Source organism: Grus americana, chromosome 3 (assembly GCF_028858705.1).
Source record: "Grus americana isolate bGruAme1 chromosome 3, bGruAme1.mat, whole genome shotgun sequence".
NCBI lineage: Eukaryota > Metazoa > Chordata > Aves > Gruiformes > Gruidae > Grus > Grus americana.
In genome coordinates, this window is record NC_072854.1 from 119,083,059 (window position 1) to 119,106,644 (window position 23,586).

The 23,586-nt window shown below is 40.9% G+C and overlaps 1 protein-coding gene across 1 annotated transcript in view; it reads right to left on the reverse strand.

Moving 5' to 3' along the window:
* ISM1 (isthmin 1) overlaps positions 1-23,586 on the reverse strand; it is a 43,365-nt gene that overhangs the window by 14,541 nt on the left and 5,238 nt on the right. Inside the window, exon 3 of the mRNA XM_054822426.1 lies at positions 5,940-6,176. Within this exon, the coding sequence (XP_054678401.1) occupies positions 5,940-6,176 (237 nt within the window). The remainder of the gene's footprint in view (positions 1-5,939; positions 6,177-23,586) is intronic.

Sequence of the window (23,586 nt, forward strand, 5' to 3'; positions counted from 1 at the left end):
AAAAAAATGGGCATTTAAAGCAGCTCTGGAAAAGCTTTCATGCTGTATAACTACTCCAACAAAAACATGTTCTCTCAAAAATTAAGAAATAGACCTAGTTTAGTATTTCTATCTTGGAGACTGTTTTAAAGACTTCATTTTCTCTGATTTCTTCTTCCAGTGATTATTAGAACTGTAAAGATTATTTTTTTTTCTCAAGCTTCCCAAAATGTCTGTGGTAACATGGTTCTTGTATAAATCCACAGTCATCTCCAAAAGTATTCAAGCCTAAAATGAAGCCACTTCTTTTATGATTGTGTGAGCTATAAATAAGGATGTTCCTCTAAAAATTGTTAAAAACAATTGGCACAGGTACATTAAAACAACAGATTTGCAGTCAATTTCTAATGAAACAAATGTATCAAGCACAGATGTCTTGAGACACCAACATCCAATTTTTTTCCTGGCCAAAAAATATACAGAAGATAAATATTATCCCCGCCTGTTGGAATGCACAAAAAGTCCTGTGTACTTCCTCCTGTTTACTGAGACAATGTTTCTGAATTCACTTTAATGGTGTAAACATTGCCCTAAGCAACTGGAAGATTATGTTTCAGGAACAACTACATTTGCAATATTGTGCAAGCAGTGGATTCTACAATACTTCTAACCTCTGTTTCCTTCATGCAACTGGTGCAAATTTGCAATGCAGAACTTGCCATTGCATAGAAGTGCATATGTGCAAGTCAGCAATGAGGTAACTATAATAGCAGGACAGAAATGAATTCATTATAAGAAGACATTCAAATGTTAAATTTAGGTTTACACCATATAACAACTTCAGTTAAAATGGTATCAGTAGTGACACCAATTTACCTCTGCTTAGGTCATGACAGCTCACTTGGAATAGTTTTCTGGACTTGTTGAAAGGAAAGTGAAGGACCCTCAAAATCTGCTGGGAGCAAAGAAGACATTGTGACTTGAAACCTGCAGTTTGCATTTAATGTTGCCAATCCTAGTGACACTCTCTGAATCCCAGAATTAAAAATCTGGTCTGAAACCCAGCTCTGAATTTTGCACTCTGCAGCGAGCTTGTTACACCATGACATTAATAAATCTGTTCAGAGGTAATAACAGTCCTAGTATTGAAATTGGATTAACCATGGCCCTCTGGCACCCTGCTCTGCCTAGACTCGTCTCTCTGGCTTGCTAAGAGGACTAGCTAGTTCCTGCCATGGCTACACCGTGTTTCCGGTGCTGCAGCGAGCTCAGCAAAGCAGGGATACTGACTGGGGAGATGGTCTTGGGAGCAGGGAGTTCTCCATGGTACAGACCCAGCCCAAGGACCAAGAGAATGCACATGTGCTCTCTGCTTTTCTGGGTGTTAATTTAATGATAGGGACAATTGCTTTGCTACTACCTTAAACTATTAAGCCTTAAAGGCATTACAAGAAATAAGCACTACTGGAGCCCTCCAGTTCCTACTGTGGTAGATTAGGGATGAGATGCAATGGTCAGAGCTCAGTATTACAGGTACTGCTGAGTCTGTTGTGACCCAAGAGGGTGCTGCTTTCCAGTGCAGTGAAACCAGCAGCTTCAAATGACAAATATAAATACTACCTAAAAAAATACATCTGTGTTAAAAGTGACATATGATATAGATGGAGGTGAGGGAAATGGCCATGGATGAACCTGGAGAAGAGTTGGGTTTAAGTCTGCAGTTGTTTTTCAAAAGCAGATCATGCAGCCTTTTTCCTCTGTAGCTGTGTATGTTCCTAGAGTGGGTGGTTCTGTGTAGATGGTTTTTTTTTAAGGGAAGATGGAAACTGAGTAGCTATCAAAGAGCATAAATAAAGTTCACATAGCAGCACTGGAGTGGTATGACTGGTGGATATGGCCCACAGGCCTCATGCAAAGTGATAAAGACAACATGTCACCAAGCAGGCAGCATTAACTTCTGGCTTAAAATCACTCCTATAATTATTACCAATCCCATGATTCACAGCAAGGATAATAATCAAACCAGATTTAATCGTATACTAGTTTACTTCAGTTTTCCAGGGCACATCCACATGGTATTTAGGACAGGAATCCTACCTAACGCTGCCCAGTTCCTACCCAGAACCTGTCTCCTCATCCAAAATGTTTAACACATCCATCACAACTGGAACTCACCCAGTTGTGTTTCAGGTATACTGGTTGTGAAATTTGATCGCGTCAAGGTCTCCGAAGAGCATCAATATCAACAGAATGCCCTTGTCCCACAAACAGTAAGGAGTTTTCCCTTCTCATTTGTCATGGTGTCGAGCACTGCTAGGAGAGCAGCAAAGCAATGGGACAACGGAGAGCAGCACACTACCTGTTACAGTACAGAAACCTGCGAAACCAGGAATAAAAAGAGAAGGGGACGAGGGACGAGAGCCAAAGTTCAATTGCAAGTTGAACCATCAGGCTCCAGAGGATTGGCTGCAAAGAACTGAGAGGTTGTAGAAGGGTGGTTGGAATGGATGAGAAAAATCCATCAGAAATGGAAAACAAGCAGGTTCCTATGCACACCCCCATGTGACTTCATTCTGTTACTCAGGAGTAAGAACAATTCTGTCTTACTCTGGATAATAACCCTGCCAATTACAAGGTCTGCATAGGCATCCCTTGGCTAGTTTGTCAAATAAGCACAGACTTACATGAAAGGGATTTTTTTCCACATGCGAGAGGAAATCCAGAGAAAAAATGTGTGATCAGTTTTTGTATCATCTTCTCTTCCAGAAATCTTCCAGGCATTGACAGAATAGTTAAAATGACTAAAAAAAAAATGAAGCCAAAAACCCCCAAACCAAACAGCCAACCTTTGCTCAAGAGCAGGTACTGCAGTTACCCTCTTCCACCAGTGTGGAAGCAATGCTAGAGCACAAAATGCCACTTGAAATGATGGGAGATTTTACAAGGCTAGACTGCCACAGAAAGAGTGTTGTTCTGGTCTTGCATGCAAAGAGTCAAACAGCATTTGAATTACTGCAGCTCTGACTGTTGTTTCTGAGGTTTTTCTAGAGTACAGTCCACTATGCTTATATTCGATTATCACCTGATAAATACAGTAGTAGCCTGGGGACATGTTAATTTTCTGAATTCCTGTGATGGTGTTCTGATAGCCACCGCTTGCTCCCTGAAAGAGGACACAACCAGGGCATGATACAGCAATTGCCTTCTCACGGGAAACCAGAGAAGGAATGGCCATAAAGAGAGCACACTGGAGTATCTCTCCTGCTTTCGGCTGGGATAGAGTTAATTTTCTTCCTAGTAGCTGGTATAGTGCTGTGTTTGGGATTTAGGATGAAAATAATGTTGCTAACACACTAATGGTTTTAGTTGTTGCCAAGCAGTCAAGGACTTTTCAGCTTCTCATACTGGCCTGCCAACGAGGAGGTGGGGAGTTGCACAAGAAGTTGGGAGGGGACACAGCCGAAAAGCTGACCCAGACTAGCCAAAGGGATATTCCATACTGTATGATGTCATGTTCAGTATATAAACTAGGGGGAAAGCTGGCTGGGGGGGCCACTGCTTGGAAAGTGGCTGGGCATCAGTTGGCAGGTGGTGAGCGATTGCATTGTGCATCACTTGGTTTGTATGTTCTTTTATCATCATCTCCATCATCCCCATCATTATTATTGTTATTATTATCCCTTCATTTTCTGTCCTATTAAATTGTTTTTATCTGAACCTATGAATTTTACTTTTTTCCCCTGATTCTCTCCCTGATCTCACTGTGAGGGGGGAGTGAACAAACAGCTGTGTGGTCGTTCTAGATGCCTGCCCGGCCAAACCGCAACAGTATCTTTTCAACCTGCTTTTTCAAGCTGATTTTTATATCTGTTTATTAGGTTCTTAAAATTTCCAGATATAGTTACTCTTAAACATGTTATTTTTGGTCTAAGTAGAGTTGTACTAGCAGAAGGGAGAAGAAGCTGTGGGTCTCTGAGAGGTAAACGTGCCCATTGTACTAGATTCACACACACAGGCTTTTTTCTCCTTTCCAACCTCACTGTCCTATGAGGACTTTTAAATTCACAGCCCTGGGATTCTAACTTACAGAGCCCGAAGCCATTGGGCAAAAAGAAAAATGAGTATTGATTCCACTTTCACCTGCCAAACAGACAATGAGAAATTTGCAAGTCAACAAGTGTCATCATTATTTCCATTCAGATGAGTACGGTATTGTTTAATGAGCAAGAATTCACTATAATCCTGTCCTCCCCCAAAGAGCAGGCCACCTTTTACAACCTTTAGGCAAAGAAATAAACTTTAATTAACTCTGTAATGAATTAATGGGAGATAAATGGGATAAATGAATTAATTTATCTCCATGAGGCCTGACCTGCTGCAGGACTGTCAACCAGGAACTTAAAGCAGCTTTGTATATCCCTATTTATGCACCTAAGTAAGCAGTCTAAATATAATGCAGAACTTAGGGAGCCTGTTTCCGAAAGAGATGATCCTTGTGCCCAAGAGCTCTGGGATTAATGTTGCCCAGTGTTTTCCAGTTTACAGGACTGGGTTTCCCAGTTCTCCAAGTCCAGCAAAACTGCTGATAGCTGGCTGACACATTTCCAAGATCAGGTGGTGGAAAAAGAGGTCATAGCAGCAGCAGTTACTTTAAAGACAAGCCAGGGAAATGTTTCCATCTCATTTATCTATTCCCTGGGTCAAAACATTAAATATTGTTACCAATCAGAGAAGGTTTTTGTTTTCTCCTGTCCTCCTCTGCGGTTTATATACTGTTCATTCAAACGATGGTGTTACACTACTTACCTCATGCCACAATCTGGGGCCTCTATATCTTCCCTACCTTCCCTTCCCAAGGCTTTCTGGAAGGCTTCTCTTAGCGTGAGGGGTGTGGACAGTCACCACACGTTGAACATGTTTACCACCTTGGCCCGTCAAGTATTGGACCCACGCTTGATCCAAATCTGCTAGGCTTCTTAAGGTAGCAAGCCATCTATGACGTAATGGAATGTCAACTTGGAGACAGCTTGTTCTCGCCTGATTATGTTGGTCTCTCACCAACAGATCTATTACATCTTTACGTACGTACTTCTTAGACATATCAAAAGGATGGTAATTTTGTGGGCTGGGGGACTATAAGAAGCCAGGAATTAATTTAACCAGAAAACCAGTTCTATTAGTGTATTGTTTTTATAAGCACATCTTAGACAGAACAACATTTCGATTTATTGTTTTGGTTAGAAAAGACTGCTTATTAATGCCAATTTTGCTTTAAGGCTCTGAATTAAAAACAAATCACTCATTTTTTCCTCTTTCTAATCCTTGAAGTTTCAAGATGCAAGTGGCTTGTAAGAGACCATTCCAAACCCAAAAACAGTTTGAGGAATAACATATAACAAAGTTTCTTGCAGACAACTTTTTTTTACTGCGGGCAGCTGCTGCAGAAATTAACTCTAAGTCTTGCTTCCATACAGAAGACTGAAATTTAACTTTAAGCTGAAACTTAAAGACTTGTTCTCTTATAACTTTCAAGGATGGTTGCATTTTATAATAGCACGCCAAAAGAGAATCTGTTCACAAACAAATTTTGCAACAGAGAATTGAAAACAGAATTTAAAATACCCATTTAATATCAAAGAAGAGCATATGTTCCAAAATGGCAATAGCAAAGATGGCTTTAGTAGCATAAATAGGTCCATACTGATACCCACACTTCTACAATCAACACTATCCAAAGAGAAATTCAGAAAAAAATTGAAATCTGTGCATTCACTTAAGACAATATATATATTTTATACATATATAGAATGTATATTACATACATTCTCTCTTGGTGCTACTGGTAGAGAGACAGGATCTTCTGACTGCATGTCCTGGAAGCCAGGCTGAAAGTTCTCTTGGTTCAGTGAAATAATCTTGTGCGGCTCATAAAAAAAAATCACGTTAACATAAATTTGTACCTGAATGTTGGGATTCTGCCCATTGATATCTGCTTTTGACAGGTCAGGGAAGTTTGGGAGATCCAGGAGGAAAGATCTGGGTCCATCTCTTTGCAAGGACGTGTGCCCATTTTCCTGCCTGAATCGCTGCTTAGGGAACGGCCGGTGGGCAGCCTGGAGATCAGGGTATTCTCGTCTGTCCTCAGGGTTCAGTGTGAAGCTGTCTGCTGGAGAACGGTCATCTGCAGTGAGCGTGTTCTGGGGAAAAAAACAACGCACTATAACAACAACTGAGAGATCATGCAGTCTTGCCAGTGGCCCAACCATGGCTGCAGAGTGCGTACAGAAAACCTTATAGCACACAGACCCACGGCTCGTTACTGAAACACACAAGATTTATGACCGGTATTTTCTAGGGTGCTCATGAATTTGGCTCCCGACTCTCACTGAAATATACTTAGTTACAGCAGTGCAAATCTGTAACCATCTGACACAAGATAAAACTGAGTCAGACTCGAGTGCTTAGCTCTTTCATGTTCCTGTAACATTCCAGCCTTGCGGTGAACACCTACACACTGACACAAGCAACTAACTTAAAGCAAATCTGGAACCAGGAAGCTCTGAAACAGTCCCTGGAAAATCAAATGATATCACATTAAACCTGTCCCTAAAATGGTGAAGGCTATCTTTATTACCATCATTTTAGTTTGCTTTGTTCCAAAGTGGAGCAAAACCACTGACTGCCAAGTGCACGTTGAAATTCATGGTATTAAAAGATCCTACCGCTGAACTGGCAACCTCTCCCTCTCTCCTCGGTCTGCAATGACTTCCATCTCCTTGTCTGTGTTCCTCACCCAATTTCTCTGGTCTTGAACATCTGAACCTTCCTTCCTCTGGGATCTCATTTTCATGTTTGCCTAATGGTGGGATTGAATTTCACCAAGTTGTGGGTCAGCGGTTAATGCTTTTGTTATTGTTGCGCGTACTTTCGGGTTTTGTAGTATGTTACAGCAGGCTGCCTTCAAACCAGTAGCACTGCTGCCACTGCCTTTGACCTCACCAAGGAGAGAGATACATTTAGTATCAAAACACTCGCTCCCTGAGTTAGGACTGGCCTGGGGACTCGGGGAAAAAAACCAGCAGAGAAGTCAAATCTTATGGCTACAAAAAAATGCGTGGGGCAGACTCAACACAGGTTTTGCTTTTGACTCAGCTGAGAAATTTTAGGCTTGAGGTCTTCGTATGACTACCCAGGGAGCTTTTATTTTCAGTTCATAAAGAGACAGCAAGCATGCAGAGGGTAAATGTTAAAGACCTATCTTTTAAAACAAGCGCAATTAAAGTGGAATGGCCACATGTGGTTCTGGCTCTACTGAGGCATATTTTTGCCAGCATTTCTGGTTAAACGCAATCTCCATCCAGCTCCCCTGGCTCAAATTAAGCTAGCATACCTTTTGTTAAGCTCTCAGAGAGATAACAATTCCAATGCCTTTTCTTTTATTTTGTGTTTATTTGCCTAGAAGGTTCTAAATTGATCTTTGAAGAGATTTTACAATATAATCTGTGCACATTACAGGAAAATATTCAATGAGTTAAATAAACCAAGATTTAAGAGCTAATCTGGGACTAGGTGAAATTATCTCAAGCAAAAACTAAGGTGGTTCTCCTCTCTCCTCCTCGCTGCACTGCATTTATAAAGAGCAAAATCAGATTTAGCAGAATCAATGTCATCTTGGTATTTTCATGATCAGAATGGTTACACTTTGAAAGTGCCAAAAGGGTACTTTTATACATCTATCTACAGCACAGATGCAGAAAGTTCATTCTGAATTAGTGTACGTGTGCAGTGCTAAAAATGCATCTGCTCCTGACAGTCTGTATTGCTTGAAGGCTAAACCAAGAAAGCTTCTCTTTGCAGAACACCGGGTAGGACCTTCAGATGCCTTTGGTGGGCCACCCACTCTTTAACACACCCCTTAGTCAATATAAAGTAGAAAGCAAATCGCACAGTGGCAAGCTCTGGGAAACAAAATTGAGGGCCACTTAGTTAACTTTAGGTTCCTTACCCATATGCTACGGCTTTAACTTAACACGGAATTTAACTGCAAATGTCTTGGCACATGAGGATTAAATGGCTTCTCAGTTATGTCTGACTAACAACAAGGTGGAATTGTGCTGTTATTAAATTACTTCAGACAGGAACAAAAAAAAAAAAAAAAAGTGGTATTTAACTACTTTTTTGCTGGGGTATCATGCCCATAATCTTATCTTTATTAAAAATAAAGTGAGATTTTATTAAAAAATAATATTCTCACATACAATTTCATATTTTCCCTATCTGCTTTCCACTTCAGGAGCATCTTGATTCTCCATGTTAGCACACCATACAGCTAGAGCTGGCCAAGGACTTTAGAGACCTATGTTTAAGTCTCTGATAAGACTCGCTGTGTGATCTTGGCAGGTCATGGTCTGTCTGTGCCTTGGTGAGGATAAGAGCACTTCCCTTCCTCACTGTGATGTTTGCGGGAAGCTCAGCAACTACAATAATAAGGGCTATATAAAAAGTTTTTAATAGTGTCAGACAGATGGAATATCACATGGAGTTAGTTAGAAAATTGTCATGGTGAAGTAATGACATCAAGCTGATCGGGCCCACTACCAAGCTGCTTGGGGCAGGGACTGTCATTAATTACAGACTGAACGAGTTGGGGTTGTTTAATGATAAAAAGAAAAAGGGGGGGACACAAACAACATGAGAACTGCCCTATACCAAAGGCTGCTGCAGTGAGGAAGGGGATGGACCGCACTGCACGTTCAGGCTGGACATGATCAGAAGACTCTGGTTCAACGTTAGGTACGCATTTCTAATGGCAGGGTTGACTAACGCCTGGCAGGAATGTCACAGGTTAAACTGTCCTCTGCCTAAAAGCAATGTTAGCTCTTGCAGTGCTTTTCTGGCTGGGACGAGCCCACGCTATGCCTCCTTGGGGCTTCTGTGTCATACTGCAACATGAGCAAACAGAACCGCTCAATATGCACAATCATTTCAGTTATCTGATCATAGGACTATGAGCAAAAGACCATTTGTTTCCACTTACTAAAATGAACAGAATGCCCATTTTTTTTTTTTTTAGGTAGATAATTCGTGGTGTGGTGTCTAAGCCGATTTGCAATATTATTAAAAATGTATATTTCTGGTAAAAAGCTTAATAAAAAGTAAGCTTGAACTGCATGTGAAGGGACTATGGGCTGACTCTTTCTACTGCCTTAACTCAAGCAAAGGATCTTCCAAGGCCAATCTAGCAGGGAAAAGTGTGTCCTTTCTGCAATGCCAGCATCCTTTCTGAAGAAAACAGCGTTTGTGATCCAAAGCTAGTAGATAAAATTTAATTTTATTTTTTTTTTTGGGGGGGGAGTATTCATCTCATTTCTACGTTATTTTGCATGTTTATACTTCACACTATTTATTTTTAGGTGTACACAATTTGTATGCCCGATTGCTTTTGGGAAAGCAGTGTTGCTTGCCTTCCTTTAAAAGCTGTGTCACTTCATTCTGAACCAGTGACTCAGTTTCTCTGAAGTTATGACATTTCCAATTCAGGCACATTGGTTTCTCACTCAAGTGATGCATCTGCTCTAAATATTTTAAGATAAATCACTTTTTTCCCCCCATTCATTTAACAGGATTATTCACAACTTTTAAACTTTCCATTAAGATGCTTTTTAAGGGGTTACTCATGCTTGCTGTCAGCTACAGTTCTGCTGCCCCATGGGATCAGATATTTATAGAAGTTCCTAACAGAAAAACAGCTTAGGATTTCTGAGTGTTCTAAGTGTGGACAGTATATAAGGGCAGGCACACATTATTCACAGCTCTGTGACAAGGGAACAAAATAAACCCTAGCGAGAGAGAGAATCTGCCACATTGGTTGTAATACAGACTGGCACAGCTTGCCACTCCCATCACTGAAAAAAATTCAGTACCCCTCAGTGTCTTTGTGGCCATCTATAAACCAGGGAGGAAGAGCAATTCGCAGGGCTTTTGTGAGGGTAACTTTAAATGTTGGTGCTCCAGGTGGGACCTGCACCATGGCAGGGTTTTAGACACCAAGAGATAACCCTGCATGCAGGAAAAATTTCCTATCCGCTAGTGCAGTTTAACTTTTCAATAATCAAATGGGTATTTTAATCCCCTCCACTGCCTCTGTCACGTTAGACATTAGCTGCAGGGAAGCGTACCGTTTCTCTTTCCCAAGGAGAAGTTAAACAGAAATGGGAACTTGTCAAAATACCAAACTAGGGAAAAAGGGAATTTCTCTGCATTTTTAGCAGGTGAGGAATCCATCTCCCTCCTCTCTTCCTTATTTTAATCCCATTTCCAGTTTTGGAAAAACAACCAAGACAGAGAATAAGTGAGGAATGACTGGCGATACAGAAAATATTCTGGAGCAGCTGCTCTTTCTCTGTCCTTCATCCTTCCTACCTTCCTTCATTCCCTCCCCACTTGCCAAACTAACGGCACATTTGCAAGCACTGCTAATTATGGAGTTGAAAGAATTTGGGAAAACTGATGCAAGTTTTATCCCTAACAGCTCCCAGACAGCAAGGGAATCTGTTACTAAATCCCTGCTGCAGCTACACTGCTTTTTTATTTCTCGTATACTCCTTTGAAATATCTTGTAAAATGATCTTGACAAGAGGTCTTGAATTGAAAACCGACAGTCTGTCAATGCACTTTCATGATGCACCTGTACAGCATCTTCAACCACCAGCAACAAGGAACGTTCATTTATTAGGAAACTTCACAGACGCTATAAAAGATTATATTGCTATCAGAGACAAAATGAGGCCTGGGGCCTTCACAGAAAACCATTATAGCCATTAGGACTGGTTTCATTTCCCACCTGCCTAAACAGATTGTTTTGATTTTGGAGGCTGTCGTGTGTTTCCAGGTTAGTGCTAAATGATCACTTTAAAATTAACCAGTCTGGGGAGGCTGAGTAACACACCGGGATACTGCATGAGACTTTCACCTCTGCAGATCCAAGATCTGTAATGAACTTGGGCGATCTAATTCCTGGAGTTTATTTATTCTTTTGTCTGTCATGAGTATAAGCAGCACAGGACCTAGCAGTAAGAGGTACGAGGACAGTGTTAGATAGGCAGACAGTGAAGTTAACAGCTGAAAAGCATTATCAGAGATACACAGAGAAAAAATTCTTTTATGATTAATGCCACATACAGTCCAGGCAGTCAGAAAAACCTTTGTTCTGTTCTTAGTTCTGTCTTGGCTTTCTCATTTAACAGGGAAATCTCTTGGGTTCATATTTAATTTCTGTGTGACTAGCTGAAAGCAGGCGATGGTATGAGCCTCACAGCTCCGGTTTGCTCCAAGGAGTCACTGATGGTTCCTGTCTCTGGAAGAAGTCGGACCAGAGGGGTGTCACCTGAGCCACTCAGCTACTGAGACACTCTCATTTTTTTTCTTAAAATGTTCTTGTCCTTCATGTTCACATATATCATGAAGTGAAAGGCCTTACTTGTCTTTAGAAAGCTGCACAAATTAATTGTTGTAATAATAATAATCACTGTTCGTCAATCATTTAAAATGGACTACATTGGCTTGCATGTACACAATTGTTTTCAGTAAGGAGCTCCAAAATAGAGCATCTGCTTTAAACATTGTGTAAATAGAAGATGAATCACTGATTACAGTTGGTAGTAATAATAATAATAATAATAATAAAGTTCTGTTTATCAGGGTCTATTTTTAAAAAAATAGAAATTAGTAAAATAGCATTGTATTCAGTTCTTTCTAACTTGTACATCTGCACGTGTGACCAAGTGGCTATGCAAAGACCAAACCCAGTCATCCCACAGCGTATTGCTATGGGGCTTCAGGGGCTGTACAGCTCTTGAAGTGATTTTATTTCTGGGGAGAACATGATGGAGCCGCAAATACTGTTGCGATTAGGACAGCAGAAATTCAGAGTAGATATGTCGATCTGCCATCACTGTTGGCGCAGAGGTCTTCTGTAGACAGCTGAGATGTTGGGTGCCAGTGGCAGCAGTTAGGCAGTGAGGTGCTTGGGATGCCCGAGCATATACCCAGCCCACCACAGCTGATTTTTGCCCTATGCTGAAATCGCTCTCAGGAGCTGCCTACAGTAGAAGCAGAATCTCAAAGCATCTGGGCACATTTATCTCAGAATCACAGCTTTTGAATTTTAGGGAATTTACACTAAAAACTTCTAGCCCTAAGAACTACACAGAAAATCTTGAGAACTTAGCCAGGACTTACGTTACGACTGCAGAGATCCTAGAGTAGTAGCGTTAAGGCTCCCTTTACATTTAAGGTCTAGTAAGCCCCACACCACCCTTTCAAGGCACATGGCCAACACTACAACAGGGCCCTCCACAGTGGAGGAAAAGGTTGCTGCCTTGTTGAACCATCTGAACTGATACTGATCATGAGTGCTGGAGCAGCCCTACCACCGCTCCTCCCCTACTGAGCCTGTTTATTCACTTGCAGTCGTCAAGCTTTGGTCCATCCTTCGTTCAGTCTTGGGTTGGGAGTTTCTCTCACCAACCTTCCTGGTCCTCATCTGAACAATATTTTTTCCTCAAAGCTTAAGGAGAAAACCAACCATATTATACCCAGATCTGGCAACCTTTTGCTACACGTTGTGGACACATATTTCACAGCACAGCTATTTTTTATGCTCTGTTGTTTGCTTGTATTTAATGTTTTCCTTCAGCTGGAAAATACAAACAGTATAGTTCAGCTTGGAGGTGAAGAACTGCCAGTTCGTATAAACACTTTGATAATAAAAAGGACTTGGTGGCGATTGCAGCTCAATGTCTGCTGGAAAAAAACAGAGGCCCTTTAGCTAATTTTCTAACATGCTACACACTGGTGCTTTGTTCTTCAGCAGATATTCAAACATCCATGGGACGGCCAAGCGCACAGAATTAAAACTGTGTAGGGCTTTGACAGATGTTCAGTGCCAAGTTTTGCTTGTAGTTAACACATATTTTCAGTTGCCTAAGTTGGTGGTAAACATTTAGTTGTTCTTCACAACTCTGAAGAGCTTCCCTGTAATCACTGCCTGGCTGGAGCTCTCCATACAGGATGCACTGATTTAGCGGTTGAACAGGCAAACGTACAACTGAAGAATAGCCTAACAATTCCTCGCCAATAATCTGTGGTGCCAAACTGCAAATCCTTTGAAAGTTTCAATTCTATTCAGGCTTTATAAAATACTTGCATAAAGTCAGTAGTATAATAAAGCTTTAAATAGAATCCGTTTATACTATGGCTAAATTTAATCAAACAAGTCCAATCTCACCCATCATTTGACATCTGCATCATAATTTATACATAGGGTTCCAACAGAATCTGCCTTAAGCTGCAATCAAACCCGCAAAGCAAAAGGAAATCCAGAATATTAAAACTTTTTGTACTCAACTTTTTGGTCAGGCTTTGCAGACCAGCACACACAAAGTCAGTGTAAATGAAAGAGAACAAACATACATCTGAAATTATTTTCATAGGTTTTAAACTAGGTCCTTTTGCAAGTTTATTCCACTAAATCACTACGGCTAGGATTTCACTAGGTGAACCGGCTTTAATAAATGAAGTTTTCATCTCTCCCTAGCCAAAAGAGTAACCTTACTTGAAACCTTTTCAATTTCCAAAGTTGCCTTCAGCTGTTAGTTTCCAAGAAACAGCTATTCCCAGCCTCTGTGTCTCCCTCTCATATGCCACTGAATATCCACCCTATGCTTTCCAAAGTGTCTATGACTCTGGCTGTGTTAGCTGGCAGATGTTTTTAGAGACTAGAAAGTGTTTAGTCCCTGTGGACTAAAAGTTACATGATGACTTCATCACATAAGCAAAAGCTAATAACAGGAAAGCAAGAAAGCAGACAAGTGTTATATTCCAAAAACATGATGTTTCCTGTGCTTCTGGCAATACTACTTCTGTGCCTGAAAAAAGGCAAATCACTTGATTCTTGATGCTCAAAACATACACACCATCAAATCACTGCGAGATAATTTACTTGACCCTCCCTTAGCTGCCTTCCCCACCAATACTCGTGTTTCTTTTGATGGAAGTTAGAGGGTGAAGGCAGAGGAAAGGCAGCGCTTGTTTACATTCAATATCTATGCACCAACTCTACGCCTCACAACACTCGCTGGAAGGGGTTGTTACTATACCCAGGAGTTCACAGTAAAACAGCAGCAGAAATCTGAGTGGTTGCCTCAGGACCACGCACCTCTGCTCCTGCAGGGAAGTATTCTTTCAAGCCTGAGTGTACAGTTTTACCCTCTCTGTTTAGAAAACTTTGGAGACTGATACATGAGCAACTGGAAGTCATTAGCATAAATGGCATCTGTACACGCAATAGCTGTCTTATTTTTGTATCTAGACATCAGCAGTGGACATCATGCCCTCTCTCTACATCTCCGTGAACTGCCCTAATGACAGAACAAGAGAAAGAAACAAGAGGAAGGAGATACACAAGAGAAAGGCCTCCCTCCAGTGACATTATGGGGAAGAAGAGCAAGCAAGTAGATACACAGTACACTGTGACAAGACAATGTGAAGACCCTTCTCCGTTTAAGAGGGGAGAGAGAAACGATTTGCCCTGGAGAGAAGTGTGGGCCTTTTGTATTATGAATTCTATGCATGTATATATAAATTTTCTTAGAACAGTAAGGGAGGGGGGCTATTTCCTAGAGCTGATTAAAGAAGCATGACTCGATTTTCAATTTCAAACGACTCGGGGGGCATTCCAATCGACTGCAGACAGGAAATGAATACCATACATATACTGAACAAGGCAGATGCTTTTGAATCTGACACTTACGTGAAAAGAAAATATCTTCATTTCTGTCTCCCCTCTGCCCCATGATCACTAGTTAGTTCTGAGCTATTTTTAGTATAAATGGTTTTATTTTTCAAACTTGTTATAATCTTAGCATGTGCCTGAAGCCACCCAGACGCCACTGACAATAAACTGCATGGAGCGGGCCAAATGCATCTTTAGATTAGTCCCAGCAGCCAGATGCAGCAGCAAGGTAGAAGAGGAAAGATAAGCAGTTCAGGTTTGAGATATGCTAACCTCTTGTGTTGAGGAACAGAGACGGGACCCTAGCTGATATGCCAGATCCCAGGGAGGGAGAGCAGCTTCTGTACAAAGCGAGATTCCAAAGCTATAGAGCAGACACGCTGCAGAGCAGGATGGAAGAGCGTTTCCTGGTAGGCTGTGGCACAGAACTCACTCCCACCTACTTAACTGTGCTAAAGAGATAAATATACATCTTTTCTCCTCATACGGCTCTTACAAGTAAACGTCAATAATTGTCATGGGAGTATTATAGGGTTTATAACCTGATTGCAATGTAATTGTGGCTCCTTTTACCAATGGCAGCAGTGCGTATGGGGGAATTGGCATATACAGCTCTTTTCCCCCACTTAGTCCATACGCGTACAAATACACGATTTCAGCTGCAAACTCCTCTTGTATTTTATTGTGGGAAGACTTCAATAGGATAAAAAAAAATCGGAGAGGTGGTACTAATCTGGCCCCTACTCTGATGTTATGCAAATAATTAGCTCCTTTTATTTTGATGTTAAGACTGCCATAGCTATATTCCTAAGAGCATGAAAAAATGATCCTCTTAGGATAGAGGCAGGAGAAGAAGAAAGAGGGATGGGTAGGTGAGAAAGGCAGTTCTGATTTACGTGATTCAAAAAGCCATGAATGCTAGATCAAAGAAGAGCAAGAATCAAAGTCACTGCCACTGAAGGATTTCAGCAGCTTTTTCAGAGCTATTGATCCCTCAAGGGCAAACTCTTTTAAACACTAGGTGATGCCTCTAACTAGCCAGAACTCCCACCTTATACTGGCTAAGCCTCACGTAGTTTGCTTTCATAGCTGGCGTACCAGGGAAAACAGAGACAGCTAAGACACTGCTGTATCTGGGCCTGATGAAGGAGATATACAGCAGAGCGCAGAAATAGCATGTGTGCATTTTCTGCACCAGATGTTGCCCTTTTAATGGCCATCATGGTAGATGTTAAATAAAAGAAGATATTCCTCACTGAAGAGCTGTGTGTTTGGTGATACCAAACCAATACTGTGGAGTGCTTTGGCTGAGGACAGAACGCAGTCACCCTGGGGAGAGCCCTGGGCAGGGTTTGTTTGCTCAGCACTGACTTGCTGATAAATATAAAATCACCTCATATTTTGTTGTGGGATAAGACATCTAAGGAGTACCGCAGCTCAGCCAGCAAGTGTTGACTTGTTCATCAGTTTGGACTCACAGGTCTAATCTGAACACCCAGAAGGCACAGGATCCAACCCTAAATCAAGTCCTGAACTGTCAAAAGCACTGCAGATTGGCATCTTTCGCCCACCCTTCCCTTCCTTGGGACAGGTGTCTTTGGAGTCTGGTAGAGAAGCTTCCAGGTGTTCTGCCTTGTTGGGACACTTCAGGATCATGCCCTAAGCAAAAGCCACTGGAATTGGGTGCAGTAAAGTAATTTCACCTAGTGCATCCCCAGATGGTCTCCTAAGAGCTGCCTTTGGGCTTCTGATACAGATCCACTTGCACCAGGCTCATTGCTGCTGCCATCGTCATGTCCCCGGGAACTCTCCGTTCATCCTGCCTTCCATATCTGCAGTGTTATGCACATGGCTACCACAGTGCATTACAGAGTATTCAGCCTTTTAAAAGCTCTGCTCACCATTCAAAGTCTATCTAGTCCCACCAGCACTTAGTGCAAAACTTGGTACCTTACACATCTTCATGAAATGGACGACCATTTTCCTTCTGCATGTTTTGATCAAGAGCTAGTGCTGCTACCATTTCAATGCATATCAAAAGCTCCAGGACTCTATCAGGCTAAATAGTTCATTTGAAACCTTTGGTGCTATTGTTCCAGTACAACACACAGGCATAATGTGTGTGGCTGCCCTAGCTTCCTTTTTAATATATATTTTCACAAATGTTAGACATATACTTATCAACCCCTTTATTCTTTCCTAAAAAAAGCTTGGACTCTAAAGCACAAGATGAGGAATAGATACTCTATTGGCCAGCTGCAGCAAGCCTTTCATAAATAACACGACAATTAACCCCTGTAAAGGAAAATGATACTCCAGAAGCTCTACCCTGAACTTACATCTGCTTTACTACTGTAGGAAGGAATAAGAAGATAGAAAAAGTTCAATGCTGAACACCTAAACAAACTCTGAATTAAGAAGAGATAGTAGCAGTAATTATGGATGAATTGTAAGGCACCTGCAAATGTTAAGATTGCTGCTCTCTTCTCCAGACCATTGAGTCTATACTGCAAACCTCCAATAGACATGGGCTGTGCTCTATAAAAACCATGATGAATGCAGACTTGTTTTTATATTATGGAGGTCCTAATCCTCCTCCTCCTCTGCCTTTGCTCTATTGTTACAACATCAAAGACCAACTGCTGGCTGAGATACAGTCAATATGAAAAGGGCGACCAGCAAATTTACTGCTTGACTTCATTCCCTTTAAATGGAATAGGCACCATGGCCCTTTTTCAAAGTCCAATCACAGACATATATCTTTTTTATTGGACATCATGTACAATAAAGTGAAGCTGTAACTTGGAAAAAAAAAATAGAACACCTTAAAAAAATCCCATGAGGTGAACATTCCTTTATAAAAATATCACTGTGGTTACGTGTTTTGAAAAACCCTAGGCACTCTGCAGTGCAAAAGGCATGGACTGGCTAGGTTATAGTTTAGCTAAGATGCATACCCATGCCTAATATCTAGATGTTTTTTTTAAAAAACCCAACTAATAAAAAGTGATATATTTAAGACAGAATGCCAGTGTCATTCAAATAAACTGAAATGGCAGCATTCATGTCACAAGAATCATTAACTGCTTTGTTATAGCCTGCTCTGTGCAGTGAACCTTTACAGATGACTTCAGCCCAGAGAATCTTAAAATCAGTGGCACAAAATGCCAATGTATACACCACATCTTAAACAAGTCCAGTTTGATTACTGAGGTAATTTCAAGAGACATTTTCAGATGAGAGTTGTATCTGTAGACATTAAAGACAGGGGCAGTTTTATTGCTGCTGTGTTGATAAATAGATGCTAAATAATTTCTTGCCATGAAACTGAAGAGTGTATAAGCAACTCATATGATGTAGGAGGTAAGTATATTACGGTGTTACAGAATCCACGATACTTCGTACTGGTTTTTATTTTTGAATAAACTATATGTCAATATAATTAGATGTTTTTGTTTTAAACTATTAATCCTTTTTTTTTCTGTGGGCAAATTGTGCAAACAGACACTAGTAAATATCCGATTACTAATATTATATCTCGATCAAGTCCATATTGATTTTAAAATCCTGCACTGATATATGTGGCAGATAAAACCAAGCAAATTTATATTTTGTTACATCTATAGTAATTTTCGTCAGCTGGTGCCTGTGGAGCATGGTTTCCTCACAGCAAAATCGGCTGCTGCTGGGTTACTTCTAAGGCAAGAAAGATGCCAAAGCTATGTGATTAATTTTTGAAGCACTAGCTTCAAAAAAATAGCTGTCTTATTGCTAGGTCCTCTTCACTGCTCTTTCCGTTACATTATGTTCTCTTGTCAGTCTCCTCCTTCTTCCATCGCAGCCTACAGCACAGCTCTTCTGGTGCAAGAACCTCACCTCCTACTCAGCCTTCCTGGACATGTACAAGAAAAAGTGTTTCAATGACGGGTGGACTTGGCAGTGCTAGGTTAACTGTTGGACTCGATGATCTTAAAGGCCTTTTCCAACCTAAACGATTCTGTGATTCTATGACAGTGTTCAACTGCTCAATACCTGAATGCCCAACTCAATGAGAATGCAAAGGCAAGACTCCTAAAGGAAGCTTTCTGGAAGTTAAACCTGGCCCGTAAACAACACTGATTCAGTAACTGTTCCTTAGAAAGGGAAGAGTGCTCCTGCAAACAGTGGAGGAAAAAGATGGGACATATTATTTGGGTGGGTTTTATAGATACTTAACACAGTACTCGTAATGGTTTTGTCGCAAGTACTGATATCAATGGCTGTGCAGGCAAAGAGGAAATTGTAATCTTTCTGGGGAAGAAGAGCTACTGTGGAACAAAACAGTCCAGGATTTTTCAGTGTATATGAAACTAACAATGAAACATAATGGATGGAAATGAATTCATGCAATCTGAAGAAAGCCACACCCCAAAGCCCAGCTTGTCTTCATGGATGGAGGTCCAGATTATGTGTGTTATGTGCATATCAATTCTGTAGAAAAACTGAGCTGTGAAAGATTCAAATCCAAGAGAAACTTTGGCAGGGTCTGCAGGCAGCACAAGTCATTGACTCGTCCTGTGGTACAAGGTCAATTTAAACATACTAAGAATGTAGGTCCAGCACGGAGACATAAAAGCCAAGATACAGTGGAACTTCTCCTGCCTTTCAACGCGGACTGAGTCCACCAAGAGTGGTGAGCGAAAGGTTTCATCTCTAATTTTCCTCCCTCATGTTTATGAGCACCTCTGTAAGATTAAAAGGACCCAAACAGCTAGTACTCTACAAGAGCTTAGAGGTGAACAACTCCAGGCCTGCTTTCATCCTGCTGACTGCTAAAAGGGAGAAATAATAAAAAAAAAAAAATATGGCCCACTGCTATGAGTTCTCCGAGCACTGAAAAACAAGGGCAAAAGGATAAAGGAACTGCTTACCAGTACCGCCCACACCAGCTCCTCTGACCAAGTATTATACTGCCACACAACTGACCGCTGTGGCAAGCCATCACTTATTACAATAATAAGTTACATTTTACTTTGTTTTCTTTCTTTTTCTGGTATTTCAAATTGAAAGTACATGGAAATACCAACACTGGAAACATTCTGCTCTTACTGATGTATCAATGAGCTCACTACTCTACTTCTTGGAAATGTTATTCATCTCTATGCTTTGGACTATGAATTTAGCGTGGCATTTTCCATCTTCAAAACTTGTAAAATCAGTATCCTGGAGGCACAATGCTACTAAAGTGCAACAGTAATCACTGCATCATTTAATGCTTCCTTTTGCAACTTACTAAAGCACTTTGCATTTTTCTGCTCTAAGTTATCACTTCATTATTGGTTTGTGACAGTGCTTACAGCCTCCATTCAAGCCTGGAGACCTATTACGCTACACATGGTACACAAGCAACAGCACAGCAACAGAATCTCACCCTCAAAGAGCTTGGGTTGAGATTTAAAAAATAAAATAAATAAAAAAAAAATCAGTGACCTAGTTCTGCTACCACTGAAAACTTATGCTTTAAAAAAGTTATCTTTTATGGAGACCATCATTCAGTGAATTCAAAGAGCTTTTAAGTAGTGCAGTCTTAAAGTGGACAGCAAGATAAGAATCAGAACAAAAAGGCCAAACAAGCATTAAACACCACTGTGAACAGAACAAACAAACAACAACCGGGTACTACCACATTTGTTTGCAATGCAGACTGGCAAAACACACAGAAGAGCAGAAAGCAACCAACTCAGACAATTCAACCTGCCAAAGCTGCTACATCTTGTCTATCACTATACTTTAAGGATATAAGCACAAAGCGCGTTGCTTCAATTTTTTAGTTTATGTTTGTCTGCATATATATTTGAAGTATGAATGCATGACAAGATTTTTAAATGATGACTCAGAAGAATGTAAGCATAAAAAAGTACACCAAAATAACTTCCTACCATTACTTGCATTCTGTGCACTTTTACATACCAATGACTGGGTTTTCAGAAGTTGTGTCTATCTCTGTCACACATTATTTTATAAAGTTTTTCAAACATGATTTGTACCTTGATGTATTAGTTCGGCAGGTAGATAGCATAGTCTGCATCATTATCAATACTACGGTCTTCTGCACTTTGTTTTCCGTAATGTTTTCAGATGCAGCGACACAACACAGCCAGAGTTTTCACCTAATCAATAATTCTTTCATTGTTGCTTGTTTTCTTTGAAGATGTTTTCCACCATTTTTGAACAATAAGGAATTGATTATTAATATACAAATGTAGTAGATATGAGTAGAGACAAAAGAACAACTGCTGAATTAAAAACATGGTCCCCATTTTACATTCAATGTAATCTGGATTGGTTAAACAGATGTCTACCCAGCAAAAGAATTGCACAGCACAGTAAGGTGTCAAAAAGCTTAGTACCCTGTGTACTAGGGCTGGGTTACCTATTAGCAGGTCATAACACGTATGTTAAAATCACAAGGGAGTACACAGTGACCAGCTCCAGACAGTAAAATGATGATGAAATTGGGGTCATAAAGACCAACAGCAGAGCTTCAACTCTAGGCCTCCTGGTTTTGTGGACAGCTGGCATTAAGAAAGGACAGAGCGGGGAATTGTGAACCCAAGAGCTGACAGCTGAAGCTGGAGGAGCAAAAGAGAGATTTTTGTGTCAATCAGCTAACAGTGAGGGGTCAGTAGCTGCGTGGTTGTACTGCTGTTACACTGCTGTTACAGTTGCGATGGACCAGACCTGTTCTTCCTATGTAGAACAAACTTCTCTTTACATGATCAACGAAGACTGCAAAATAAAAGCTACTCCAGAACAAGTGTTGATTGTCCAAGTTAAATGAACCAACATGAGAAGCACCAACCCAGGTCCTGCCAGGATCTCTATGTACCCACACCTTGTCTCTCCACTCTCATTGTCACCACAGGTGATCATTACAGCTGTAGATCTTCTCAGGAACCTCCTTTCACGACCATGAGTCAGCTGCCTGCCCACCACAAGGCTCAGAACCACGTGTCAGCAGGCTTCCTTTCAACCATTCTCCCCCCACATACAGCCCCACAGGTAAGGATGGACTGAGAGAAGAGAAAGGCAAAAGCAGGAATGTCTCTGGGGCCCCTGCCCTGTATTAGTCACTGTAATTTATGTCTGGCTCCAGGCCCATGGTAATGGACAGAAAGCCACCATGATGGCCCAGAATGAATTTAGGATTACATACACTGTTTTTTCATACACATACCCCAATACTATAAAGAAAGAGCTGGAAAATTATCCTAACTCTTGCTCAAAACAGAAATAAAGTTCACCAATAGACTCTTCTGTATAAGGCACCAGGAAAAAATTGCTCTGAGCTGTAGTTACAGAGACAAAATTGAGAGGCACCTTGTGATTTAATGCCAGGTATTTATCAGTAATTGTTAGCTGTTGAACTGAAGAGAAGTTTAGCCAAATATGCCTCATCCAAACATCTTGGTCAAATCTAATATAGGAAGTTACATTTGTATCTGCCTAACATTGCTCCTTACAACCATAACGAAATATAACCTGGATCCCTGTTCGAAATTATTGCAGTAGTCTTAGATACTAAAAAGCTTACCACATCCTACCCTGAAGGTGTGGTAGCGCTCTTCCACCAGGGATGCCTTAGTTTGCTAGGAAATTAATCGAAGTGATATGTATGAAGAGAAGCTTAATTAATACTTTCTGGAGTTTTCCTGGAGCCAGGTTTGGAAAGGGGAAGAAACTCTCCTGGGAGCCACAGACAAAAGCAAATGCTCCTCTGCTCAGAGCAGCAGTCTCACTTCTTCACCCTGTCTCCCGTTTTATCCTTTGCTTCCACGCACGCAGCAGCAGCACACGTAAAGCTAATCACCCTTCCTTCCCCCTAGATCCTGGAACAAGCCACAGCCCACTAGCAAAACCACTAAAGAGCACACATAATTCTCTCCCTTGGGAGATGAGAGAATGAACTGCACATGGTCTAAGTCATTCGTAAAGCTTAGTGCATAACTGGAAGAACATATGCTAATGGTAAGGGTGAGATTTAGCTAAGAATTTATACAGCAAAGCCTGCTGAGAACAGGCAGGTTTTACTATCACTGTCAAAAAGCACAAAGCAGTATTCTCTGTGATGAGTAACTACCTCACCAAAAGAGATTTTGGTTTTCAGGAATTAGCCTGCTTCATTCACAAGCCACTTGCTCTGAAAGTTATTTGTGTAATGTATAAACTACTCTTAAGGCACAGAAGGATTTGGTGCTGATATTAAATATATAATGTACATCCACTCATTGACATCTTATATAGGCTAAGGACAGTCCGGAAAACACAAATGCAAAACATTGAATCGACAGTTTTTCAAAGACGATTTAGACATCAGTTCCTCTTAGAACTAACCAAATGTAAAACTCCTGAGCTTGAATAAGCTCTAAAAAACCTAGTCTAAAACTCTCCCAAAGTAAACAGCTTGAGTCCTACTTAAACTGAGAAAGCCAGAAAGCTGAAATACCCCACTGTATCTGACTAGAGATCATTTTGCAATTTGCCTGAATCCAGTACAAGGGGCAGTAGGAATGCACAAACCTTAAAAAGACTGAAATGCACCTCCGCAAAGGTAACAGCACATTGTTTCTGAACTTCTCATCGTGTTAGAGCTGTGGATCTTAGAAGAAAATTAAGAGCTCAGCCCTGTAAAGGACTCTTCACACAGCTTGGAGAGTCACTCTTGTGCAACTGTTTATAAGCAGTAGAATGTGTTTCTTCTGGTAGGGCTCAGAGAACATTTCTGACACACTGTAATTGCTTGCATGCTTATTGAGGAGGGAAGCAAGGACAGG